Source organism: Ostrea edulis, chromosome 3 (assembly GCF_947568905.1).
Source record: "Ostrea edulis chromosome 3, xbOstEdul1.1, whole genome shotgun sequence".
NCBI classification, from domain to species: domain Eukaryota; kingdom Metazoa; phylum Mollusca; class Bivalvia; order Ostreida; family Ostreidae; genus Ostrea; species Ostrea edulis.
Genome location: NC_079166.1, coordinates 82,518,936 through 82,532,177, shown reverse-complemented (window position 1 = coordinate 82,532,177; position 13,242 = coordinate 82,518,936). Strand labels below are relative to the sequence as shown.

Sequence of the window (13,242 nt, the reverse complement as noted above, 5' to 3'; positions counted from 1 at the left end):
GTTATACCCACTTAGCTTAAGAAATGTAGCGCATGGTACGTAATAGAGTAAGCATTTATTTTTATCATTGAAAATTGTCGTATAAAAACATAACAAACTGTATTGGCTCTTAAAAGCACTCTTTTTAATTGAAAACTATCGTATAAAAACACAAGAAAATTTTTCGTAATGACACATGAAGGGTAGGTTCATATTCCCTGACTTTATTTCCTCCCTAGGAATTTATTTAAGAAATAAAACTACGCATTTTCGTGGATGACGCAGTCAATAAATGCTGGCTTGAGATATAAAAAGTCGAGGTGTTAGACGAGGCTTATATTTGGAGACCGAGAAGGTCATCCTGCATCATTCAAGAAAACAAGAAACTTTAATTTTATTCTAGGCCTAGTACGGCTCAGAAATGATTTGAACAGTCAGCGTCGCCATTTTGAATTGCGTGACAAAGGTCATAAGGATGCATATCAGGGACACCGTCTTTTGACATACACATGTATGTGTATAAGAAATATTCTTTTTTTAATAGACTTTTTTATTTTTCTTCTTATGTTTTAACAAGATATCTTTACATCAAGGATGCAGGGTACCAAATGTTTACTTTTGCAGATTTTTTTGAAAGTTCCTGCTTTGAGAAAGTATTTGTCACGTCATGTTAGTTGCACATGTTGTGAAGATCCCACTTGATATAACAACACTTGACAGTCTAATGGTCAATTCTGAATCGTTCAAAAATTTAAATTTCAGTGATTGATACCCCTCTACCGGCCCATTACAGTATGGAATATTATACATATATATGTATATATATATATATATATATATATGTGTGTATATGTATGTATGTGTGTGTGTGTGTGTGTGTGTCGGGGTATTATATACTAATAATAACACTTTTACATAGATAATAAATTACAATAAATTACAAGAGGTATAAATGTGTAAATGGTGGCTTTGTTATCCAGGCACGTCGTAGCATCCTTTTTCGAAGGGGGATGAAGAAGTTGACAAAATATTGAATACCCGGTAAGATCTAGATAGATAAAAATAATAAATTAACAAAACATCTCAACAAACGAAACAAAAACAACCTTCAAATCATAATTGAAGGGAGTGGTTTGGGGTGGGGTGATACTTTAATACATGACTTAATTCATCGGTTCAGTTATATTAGGCTACTACTCAGTACTGCATGCCACAGAAGGGGGGGGGGGGGGGGCAGCCGGTAAATCAAACTACTTTGGCATTTGAAACGAATAAAATATCTTTGTCAATAAAACCAGGAGGAGGGAGTTCTCACTTCTGCATGTAATCTATTATTGCATTGGGATAATTTTAATGGAAGAGTTACTGTAATCGCCAGTGAAAGTAGCTAGGAGACACGGAGACACGTACCATCTACTTCACAAGCTCAAATTAAAGCAATAAAAATGAAACACAATTATCTGCAACTCATAGTGGTAAGTGATGTATATTTGTTTTACCACTGATATAATCTTATGAACTTGCATGCTTAAACAATTGTGATATAAACGTGGTAGTACGATGTTTCACACTGATTAAGAGCCCGGATGCAATATTCCCCCTATGATCTTTTGGCCCAGCATGACATTTTATTGTACATATCATCTCATACTCAGGTGACCGAAAAAGCTTCTGGGTCTCTTGTTGAGATATGTACCAATCTATATGAAACTCAAAATTAGATCAAGAAAAATATGATTTCTGGAAAAACTCATAAATTGGATGCAGTAGCACATTTAGGAATTGATGACTATGTTAATTTTGTAGCATTTTTTGTTTTTAGAAATCTTGCTGTCTGTGAACAGATTCTTTAAAACTACACTACAAAAGTTGTTTAGCTCAAAGTTGTAATGCGATACAAATAACACAGAGTCCGATATCGTCTACAAGATAACAGTGTCAGTGATGTGTTATAACGTAAACAATTTAACGACATTTGTGACCTGTGTCGGGAATGTTCTTCCTCATAACAACTTAATAAAAGAAGGCCCATTCCTTTAAAAATTTGTAATGCGATACAAGTAACACAGAACTCGATCGTCTCCAACATGAAAGTCTCAGTGATGCGTTAAAACCTAAACAATTTAACTAATGACCTGTGTTCTTCCCCATAAGAACCTAATAAAGGCCTATAAATCCTGTCTACTTATTTGAGAAATAGATGTTGAATTATATCCACTTTCCTTCGAAAAATGTAACTCGTGGTACTTAGAGAAAGCATTCATTTTTTTTAGTTTAAACAATCGTCATATAAAAACACAAGCTTCATTCCAAAATTCTATTAAACAAGTTTCACCACTCTAGGAATGGAAACCAACAATCCCAAATTCATTGTATCTCTTTATGTTAAAATATTCTGTACAAGTAAAAAAGAAACAAAACATGTTTACAATACTCTAATTGCAGAGACCATAATTCCATTAGGAAAAATGAATTTGGGAAAGGTTCATGAAATTTCAGATTCTCAATGGGAAAATAATATTCATATCCTTTTTAATATAAAAAATATTCTACATTAGAATGGTTAAAGTTTAGATTTGACAACTATGTTTTAACCACACACCCATTTTTATCTGAAATTAGGAAAGTAGACACCAAAGTATGTTATTTATGCAAAAGTAGTGACCCCCCAAATATTCATCTGCTTTTGGATTGTGTAAAGGTACAGGAGTTTCTTTTTATCAAAACGTTTTATACAACAAAAAGTATGGATGTTACATGAGACTGGAAATAATTTACGTTTGGAATCACTAGTTCTAAAGACAAAAGCATTATTCTGTTAATTATCAAATTATATATATATATATATATATATATATATATATATATATATATATACAGGAAAACATGTCGGCGAGAAGGCCTATCAATCCAGTAACTGCTGACTGATCTTAAAACACATTTAACTACGCTTACTGCAATTCAACAATGCAAACATAATGATTTTTATGAAGCAGTGGGACATGTGGCTTTTTTTTGTGTGAAGGGTAACTGATATTCCTTGACTTTTTATGCCCGTTTAGCATAACGTTGAGTTGTTAGCTTGCCGTTAACATCCATTTTCAATATAATAGCCAAGGATGAGGCAGGCGTGGTATCTTTTCTTTCAAGTTTACTGTAATATATAGAATCGACATTATAAACGAAAATGAGAATTATTATCATATGAAATGTCAGTCGATGCGGCAAAATGTCGAGGTGAAGGCCACAGCTCTCTTCTAATGTAGAAACAACATAGAAAACACACACTGCGGAATTTGTGAAAGAAGTGACACTATGTTATGTGAATGTTGATAAAGTCATTGTGTTACAATTCCTAGCCATCAAAGAACCATAGTCAATGGTCCATCAGAAGCATAAAAGGTGAAGATAACAAACAAGTGATCAATATCATAACTCCTTTAAGGAATGCGAATTAGAGAGTTCGGCAAACACGGACCCCTGGAAGACTTTGTGATGTCTTTGGATTTCACATGGATATATCGAATCGACATATGACCGATCATGATTATTAATAAAATGTCGAAATGATTTATTTGCTTCAAACGTCCATTATTCCTTCATCTGTAAATGAATATAAGTTTTCTGCGTATTATGAAAGATCATAAACATGTGCACAAAAGACTCCATATTGGGACTGAAATGCAAGTATTAAGACTCACTGTATGGGTTACAATACCCGTGGGCCTTTCGTTTAAATCAGCAAGTTATTGATAATAGAGATCTCTAGTAGGTGATTTATACAGACGTAAACACAGCACTCACTGTCTGGGAATCCTTTAAGTAATAAAGAAGGATTTCACTTCCAAATGGTACAAATAACACAACACGCGCTCATCTAGAATATAAAAGTTGCACTAAGCGTAAAAATGTTATCATTTGACGACAATTATGACCCGGGTCTGGCATGTTCCTCCTCAAAACAACAACTTGGTGAAGGCTCACAAGGCCAACGTGGTGAAGGCTCATAACTCCCGTCTACACGTGGTGAAGACTCATAACTCATGTCAACAACAACAACGTGGTGAAGACTCATAACACATGTCTACGTGGTGAAGGCTCATAACACATGTCTACGTGGTGAAGGCTCATAACTTATGTCTACGTGGTGAAGGCCCATAACTCCTCTATGTAGTTTTCAAATGAATACAGAATTATGCCTACTTTCCATCGAAACGTATATCAATATTTGGAGTAAGCATTATCTTTTTGAATTGGAAACAGTCATATCAAACTTGAATAAAAACTGATACTTGAACAAAAAAACATTTTATGGGATTGTTAACAACCATATAAAACCTAAATATTCCATTTCGTGATGACCCCGTGAGGGATAATTTCGTTTTCCTGTTTTGGAGTTTTTAAATAACCACAGTTAAGCAGAAAAAATCACCCTTTTCTGTGTATAGAGTTCAGACTTCACAGATATATGGAACAAGATGCATGCCGTCTTTGTGTAGATCAGCAAGTTATTTGTAATCTAAACCTAAATGTTATATCTGTAAGCACAGATAAAACTGCAGGTAACGCCTTTTAAATTCCAGATTAGGGATTGATTGGCACGATAGAAAACTCTAGCTGCAGGATGTGCAATGGTATGGTAAAACGTAAGAGTTTGATAAATATGCAAATTTGACAAAGTAAGTTACGTTCAATGAGTCTTGTTAATAATGCTATGAATTTCAATGTTTGAATGTAAGGGATTTCTAGGTAGAAAAAACTCACATGGTGTCATCAACACAATTGAATTCCACACTGATATGTGCTAGTAAATTCACATAGTTCGACACGTGATGCATTTCAGGAAAGATGTTCTTCATCATTGCGACAACTTGACGAAGGCCCATAACTCCTGTCTACATAGTTTAAAAATGGATACAGAATTATACACACTTTCCTTCGAACCATCTATCAATGCTTAGAGTAAGCATCATTTCTTAAAATTAAAACCGTCATATAAAACAACAAACTTGAATAAAAATTTGGTACCTGGAAGATTAAAACATTTCTTTTGATTACTGACACCAGTATAAAAATCTAACAATTTCATTTCGTAATGACTCCGTTAAGGATAATTTGGTTTTCTTGTTTTCGATTTGGAAATAGCCACAGTTAGGCTGGTCAAATATGGATGCAGACAAATTATGAAATTTACCTTTGATAGTTACCTTTGTTTATAGTGTTCAGACGTCACAGATGAATGAAACAAGATAAATTCACTCTGTATGTAAATAAGGAAGTTATCTCTAATCAAAACTTAAATATTACATCTGTAAGCAGAGACAAAAACTGCAGGTCACGCCCTTCAACTTTCAGATAACTGATTAATGCGCAAGATCGTAAATACCGAGTTAGCGGAACTCCCTTGTAAAGAAGTCTGGAAAAGCGTGTCGATCTTGGGCATTTTTTGTTTATTCAAAACATGGCATCGGAAGACGATTTAACCTCCATGTGCTTTCCACAATTAAAAGCATTTTTAAATGAAAGGTATGTAAAAACGTCTGGATACAGGAAAAATGAACTTCTGAATTTAGCTCGGAAGCTATATATTTTGACGCAAGCTCTTCTTAAATTTGGGAATTTCCTGGCTGACAGCAGTGGGGGAAAAATCCACCACATTTCCATTAAAATCTATCAGTTGTGAATATTTCTGCGTACTATGTTTCTTTCCTGAATCATTACTAGTCTACTGCAATGCAATGATAGTGCACCATTGTTAAAATCAGGTGAATCAATCACAACAAAAGTTGCAGAACTGGTATTATTTACCAACAAGCCCAAATTCTCGCACACTTTGGGTCTCGCGAGACTTTCAAAGGGGAAAGTAAAATTTACAATTAAGACGGAAAATGTAGTCGCGATCTTGCGTATTGGCGCGATAGAAATTTCTGCAGGATGTGCAGGATTATATATATATTTATATAAAGCACAGAAATAGCAATGAACTCTTGAATGAACATAACTGCCCTAAGTGAAGAAATACTTAATATAAAGCACAGAAAATTTTACTTTATTTAGATACCCACTTCCGCCCCTACCCGGGGTTGAACTCACGACCTGCGGAACCAAATCTCCTAGCAGCATGTAACCAGCGCGTTAGACCGCTTGACCATCTAGGCAAGTATATATATAAACGCACTAAGTTCCAACAACACTCGATACCTAAAAGTGTCGGATCCACAACATGGATACAAGGTGAAATACAAAAAATTATACAAGCACTAAAATGACCAACGACACGAACAACAGAACAATTCCCTCTACGCTCTTTATCTATTCTACAATGTGGTTGTTAGTGTCGTTGGTTATTTTAGTGTTATATGTATAGTAAGATGTATATATGTATATATATATATATATATATATATATATATATATATATATATATATGCACTCTTGCCCTAACGGCAGCTCTGACAACTTGTTAGTATTGAATGGTGGTTGAAATTGCGAAATGAACCTCTAAACCTTAAGATCAAAGCAATGGATTATTCATTGACCTTTCCGTACAATGTAGGATGTTGAGGTATTTGAGTAGAACAATTCCCTTTACGCTCTTTATCTATTTTACTGTTTTGGGGGGAGTGGTGTTTTTTTTCGTTTGATCAATCTTCCTTATTTAAATACTAATTTCACACCCGGATATTTAATTTAGACGCGACAGGAATTGTACACTAATTTCATTCTTTAATACATATTAGTAGAAAGATGGATGCAACGATTAACAGAAATTGAGATGCATAAGGAAGTAACGATTTTGTTATAAATAGTATAAAAGAAAATCAAAGGTTGATTGTGTATGATGCCTAATTTCCGTCTATAAACGTATTTGCGTTTTAATAATTGGGAAGTTAAACACTATGGACGCAAATCGGCATTGTATTTTCCTTGTCGTCGTGATTTTATCTACATTGCACAGAGACTCGCATTATTCCACTCGTGGAAACTTAAGGATAATATAGTAGATATAAATGTAAACGACACAATTTCACACTCCGGTAGCGTGTAAAGAATTCATATACACGATGTCATTTTTATAGTAATTTTCTTAGCCAGTCTTAGAGAGTTATTGTTCCTAAACTCCTACGTCATATACTTCTGTATACTAATAATAACACAGGACACTTAGGTTGAAATGCCACCGAATGATTACCCTCTGAAAATATCGGCCTTTTGAGCTTCCAGGGTGTTATGGGTCAGAACAAACCCTTAATATAGCGTAGCAGAATTTACTAACAAAAGAAAATTATACAATTAATAAGATTATTTTACAATTTATAATTGATAGAAAATTGTAACAATAGGACAATACTAACTTATGGTAGGTGAACAATAAATCCAAACAGAATCTACACACACAATAACAATAATTCCGGAATTGTTGTTCCCAGTATAATCCAAAATGTATGTATAGAAAGTGTCTAACCAGAGCTTTTTTTCATAAGAATTTCAATATATTGAAATAAGAATTAATTTTCTAGTACAATGATGAAAGACAATTATGCAACAATTACGTAATCTTTCTATTAAAATTAAAACGAGTCTAGAACGATATCTGTCACAGGTGTCAATGACAACTAAACATCACTTCTCTAGAATAATTTAGGTCAACCCAGTGCAAATAATACTATACACTACACCCCTCCCGTTAAAAAATTTGAATGAGAATAAAAACTCAAATACACAATGTGCATCAATCAAAGCAACAACAAAACTTCAAAACATATTCATGACATTCTTGATAAGGCATCTGCTATAACATTGCCTCTGCCTTTGATATGTTTGATATCATACTCTTGCAATAATATACTCCATCTTGTGAGTCTTTGATTCGTGTTTGACATTTTATGCAAAAAGTGAGAGGGTTATGATCCGTAAAAACAAGAATTGGATGTATAGTAACATTTAGATAAACATTAAAAATGTTGCAAAGCTAATAAGAAAACAAGATACTCTTTTTCAATGGTTGAATAATTCTGTTGACATTTTGTAAGTTTGAAAAAATAAGAAAGAACTCTATCTTCGTTGCCACTATGTTCTTAAAACAAAGCAACACCGATTCCTACATCACTAGCATCTACAATAAGCTTAAAGTGCTTAGAAAAATCAGGAGCTGAAAGAAATGGACTACTCATGAGAACAGACTTTATTTTACAAAATGATTCGTCGCAGTCCTTCGTCCATACAAATTTAGCCCTCTTTTGCAATAAGTCGCTAAGTTGACCAACTGTTGAAGAAAAATTTGGACAAAATTTTCTGTAAAAACCTGTCACGCCAAAAAATCGCATTAACTCTTTCTTGGTTGAAGAAAATCGGGAACTTTACAATAGCCCCAACTTAGCCATAATAGGTGTAACATAACCTTGACCTACTTTATGACCTAAATACTCTACAATAGCATGCCATAAGTCACTCTTTGCAAGGTTCACTGTTAAAGTTCCTTTTGCCAGAATGTCGAAGAATGCACGCATGATTTGGAGATGTTCCTCCCATGTGTCGCTGTAGATTATAGCATCATCAATGTAGGCTTCACATCTTTGAATGTTATGAAGAATGGAATGAGTCATCTGCTAAAAGGTCGCTGGAGCATTCTTCATACAAAACGGCATCACTTTGTATTGGAAGAGGCCATCAAGAGTCACAAATGCAGATATTTCTTTCGCTCTCTCAGTCAATGGCACTTACTTGTAACCCTTCAACAGTTCAAATTTATTGACAAATTTGGCATTTCCGATTTTGTCAATGTAGTAATTAATTCTAGGAATCGGATAAGAGTCTGTCTTCGTGACAGAATTCATTTCTCTAAAGTCAGTACATAATCGGTAGGTACCATCACGCTTTGGAAGGTGAGCTCCAGTCAAGTTCACTCATGTCATTGTCCACTTCTGTTCTTAAATACTATAATTCTGATGGAAATTTCGCAGTCATGATACATTTTATAAAATGGAAATATGTTGAAATCTCCATGACCGCAATAGGGGGAATACTTTATAAAAAATTTTAATCACAAACTTGATAGAAAATAACTGTGTAAAATTGAAACTACATTGAACTGAACTCTGTAATTGATTTCCAAGTATTGTCTAATATTGTGTGTATTATACCGCTACCAGTGTAATTTATTATGACGTCACAAAGGACAATTACTTACGTCGTGATATGTTGACGTTACTTAGCAATATTATTTCATTTTATAACTGTCTGAAGAGGCATTAAAGCCGAAAGCGCTAACAGTGAAATGTTATTCGAGTTTTGTGTTTCTTGACTTTTATTATTGGATGTATTTACTGTATATATATATACATATAAACCACGACAAATACAGCTCAATTCTCTTATGGAAACATATATAAAATGATACTGCAAAAACAGGAAGTAAATGAAGTGCTATTCTCACGATATGCTAACCAGATGAAGTTTTGACTTGATTTTTCATAATTAGGATGTATTTTCGAACTGTTATGTTGTATTTCATGATCATACAATTTTGGAATTTAGATTGTAATAAACGAAAATGCAAAAGGTAAAGTGATTCTCTTCTCTGATATTTTTCTTTCAAGTTAGATTTTCAAGCATGTTGTTTAATATCAATATAAATGTCCTTCAGGTATGGAGAAGATGTGTGCTGTCGAAATTTCCGTTACAATGAAGCTTTAGACACATGCGAAGGTAAGATTGTCATACACGACGCCTTACATTGACAAATTTCGCTAGCAAATTCAGAAAGCATAATGAATATTACATATCTGTGATATTTTTTAATAAACAGATTTTTGAATTGTAAGAAATGAATATTGTTCATTGTAGATTGCCCTATTGGATACCATTACTGGAACTGTTCCAGAAAATGTCAACATCCATTTTACGGAAAAGACTGTCAAAAGGAATGCAATTGTAACATGGATGATTGTCATTTTTCCTATGGCTGTCCAAGTATCAAATGTGAGCACCTTTTTAGAAAGCCAATAATATTAGCACATGTAAACGCAAGCAAATTTATAGGTATGCAGTTTTCATGCATTGTAGTATTTCTATCTATGATCAACATTGAACAAATTTTTGTAAAACATTCATTGTTGTTGCTGAATTTATCGACCTTAGAAAAAATCATTACGATGATTTTTGGCATTTTACCATTTTTACAAGCTTCCAATACCATGTCAATAAAACCACTGCACACATTCCACAACATGGTAATTTGTACGTGTAAAATAGTGACCAACCCCACAAATCCTATAATGTTTCATTTTACCTTTGTTATTAAAGAAGTAGCTGAATATGAGTAAGAAAGCACAATCTTTAGTTTATCATAAGGAATGGCGGTGTAAAGGTTTGAAAAGGTATACATGATTTATTGAAAGTAAGTTTGTTTTATTGTTTAGATGGTTTAACGGTGTAGTAATCGTGTGTCGCCACTAGATTTTGTTATGCTCCTTTCAAATAACACGACGCATTAAATGTGTTACATACATTGTAACTATCACTTAGAAATATTCTATTTTCATTTTACAGCTTCCACGCAAGTAACAACACACACTGAATATGAAATTACTTTACGTACGATAACACGGATGATAGCCAGTACCATTACACAACTACCAAATAAACAAACCATTGCTGCAAAAACACCGAATAATTTTCTCTTAAATAAAACAAATCTTATAATTATCATTGGAGCGGTAGGACTAGGACTGTTTCTTCTGCTGTTTGGGATGTTGGTTGGTGTATATATCTACAAAAGCCTTCAAAGGAATGTAGGTAGGATACCTAATAATGATTTTGCTGGAAAAGAAGATCACAGCTATACACCGATTCGTCAACAAGCAGAAACTCATCAGACAGAATCCCAAGCAGGAAATATTTGTGAAAACTCGGCGTATCTAACTCCATTGAGTGAAGGAATGGGTCTATATGAGGAAGTTGTTCTCTATGATTTTCCGGAAGAATCCCTGGATAGGAAAGAATGCCAAATTGAACCATATTACAGTGACACTGCAAATAATGTACCAGACACGTATTTAACCCCTACATCTGTATCACAACATGTATATGTAGAAGTAATACAATGACAATGTATTCACGCATGTACACTCAGACCTACAATTCTAGCAACACTAGTGATGGAAAGGTGAGCAAAAATAAAAACAATACCTCTGCCATCACATGCGTTCTACGGATTTACGACCTGTACAATAAACGACATACAGTTAAAGTCACTGCTCTATTCGTCTATGGGATGCTATAACAAGAAAATGTGTTTGCGGTAGAACCTAATATAAACATGTACGCTCTTTGTATGCAGTCTTAACTGTAAATCATTTTCAGAGGTTAAAAAGAATTACTTTAAACCAAAGTCATTTCAAGTATCATATTCAATACGGAACTTTCCGGATGTGCCGGAACGACCGATTACATTTGACGTTTATACACCGCGGCCACGTGATAGTAACGAATTGTAGGGCAAAGTTGACATCAATACAAGTGGTGTTTTGCTAGCATACGGTACGTAAAGAGGTATGCGCAGTCTTATGATGGCCTTCCAAGTCACTATCAGTGCTTAGTACATGGAGTAAATTAGATGGAAGGGAAAGGGCGGATTTAGACGCAAATCATTGGATGCAAGGCGTGACGTTTTACCGATATCCTCAAGATATTCCCTAGATTTATTTCCCTCGCCAACTCACATAATTTAATCAAATGCATTTTCCTATAGAATGGTTGTAGTGACTCCTTCTTTCAAAGATAGCATTTTGATACAGGTATTTGATAGCAATTGAAGTATTCCATGCCTGTTTACTTAGTTGTTATTGTTAAAGTTTACAGACAGATGGCAGATAAAAGGTGATTAAAATAGCTCACTTGAGCTTTCAGCTCAGGTGAGCTAACAATATATCTTTTAAGAGGTTTCAGCATATATTTATCTTTTATTATAATAACTTCTTACCCTGTCCCTTTTCTTTTCAGTGGAATGAAATCTGGGTTGTAAGATGGTAGATACATTTTTATCCATTCTTCAGCTTTCTGGAAATGTCATTTCGGAGTTTCAGACAGGCTTTGTTTCCTGAAATAAACTTTAATTTAAAAAAAATGTTTAGAATTTCTTACTTTATTTTGAACTACATGTATTTGGAATAAGTAAATACTTGTAATGTTCAAGGAACATTATATGGAACGAGCACGTGGACATTATATGGAACGAGCACGTGGGATATTAATATCATAGTTGTTACCTTCCCATTGCATGTGTCATGGAAGGATGGTTGTATAGGACATCATCTGCTGATTCACAATGGCCTTTCTTGTTTTTCCTTGATATTTCGAGTTGCACTCCCTTTTCGTCTCAATTGCGAATATTTGTCAGTTGTTTCCCCTATTTCAAACATAGGTGGCGCAAGACTCGTTTACGTCCTTGTTGACTTCCGGTGTACATAAGATTTATAAGAGAGTGCAAGGTTTTTGTTGTGCAAACAGGGAGCGGGGGTAGAATTCCCGAGATATGAAGCTTTTAAAAAAATCAATTGGTTCATTGTCATCAAATGTGACAGCGACAACGATCGTTTTATAAGTTCCACTCAGCGTCGTGCGCTATAAACTTCAGTCTTCAGTTCAGTCCGACTTCACAGATATCAGATGACGACTTTGTTGCAGATAGTATTTACGGGGGATTAAACATTTGCTCTGTAGATCGTAATATTCTGCATGAATGTTTTATGCTGAAATTTTATTTATCCTTAGTGATACAGTCATGAATGATCTTATAATTCAGGGAAAACAAGTCTGGATTCTTCAATAGTCAATACGTATGAAATTAATCAAAATATGAGATGAAATTGTCAAACTTTCATAACTTATCAAAGTTTGCATTATCATAGTTATGTTGTTATGTCATGTTTATCAACTGACCCACGGAAGTACAGTCCAATACGTCAAATAAACGAATACCAGTCCTAGCCTATTTTAACTGTTGACGCAAACCAGAAGAAAAATGCATCTCAAGAGATTAAGATATTTCTGAATTTTTTAGAAATAAAATTTGAATCATATCTACTTTTATCAAAATTAAATGCAAATTCATAAAGCTATAAATTTATCCAAGTGAAGTAAATACAAATTTCACTATCATATATACAATGTCGTGTTTATAATAAAAGCCACACATAGGCATATTGTTCATTGTGGTTTTTATTTTAAAAAATCATTGTATTACGTTTTTCAATATTCACT

The 13,242-nt window shown here is 34.0% G+C and overlaps 1 protein-coding gene across 2 annotated transcripts; it reads left to right on the top strand.

The window, feature by feature from the left end:
* The first annotated feature begins 8,245 nt into the window (after positions 1–8,245).
* On the top strand, positions 8,246–12,328 carry LOC125675285 (uncharacterized). 2 transcript variants are annotated; one of them, XR_008801316.1, is made up of 5 exons: positions 8,246–9,541; positions 9,626–9,687; positions 9,826–9,960; positions 10,531–11,146; positions 11,983–12,328. XR_008801316.1 is itself a non-coding variant. In XM_048912809.2 (4 exons), exons 1-4 carry the CDS (start codon positions 9,462–9,464, stop codon positions 11,085–11,087), a joined length of 834 nt encoding a protein of 277 aa, XP_048768766.1. In that variant the 5' UTR covers positions 8,246–9,461; the 3' UTR covers positions 11,088–11,177. The 2 variants fall into 2 exon arrangements, 1 of the variants encoding a protein (XP_048768766.1); XM_048912809.2 differs by lacking the exon at positions 11,983–12,328 and having other exon boundaries at positions 10,531–11,177.
* The last annotated feature ends 914 nt before the right edge of the window (positions 12,329–13,242 follow it).

Excerpts from the sequence above, each read along its gene's own strand:
- LOC125675285 (XM_048912809.2), top strand. The coding sequence starts at position 9,462 with ATGTATTTTCGAACTGTTATGTTGTATTTCATGATCATACAATTTTGG. Across the intron at positions 9,542-9,625 it reads AATAAACGAAAATGCAAAAG|GTATGGAGAAGATGTGTGCT; the intron begins GTAAAGTGATTC and ends AATGTCCTTCAG. Across the intron at positions 9,961-10,530 it reads TGGCTGTCCAAGTATCAAAT|CTTCCACGCAAGTAACAACA; the intron begins GTGAGCACCTTT and ends TTCATTTTACAG.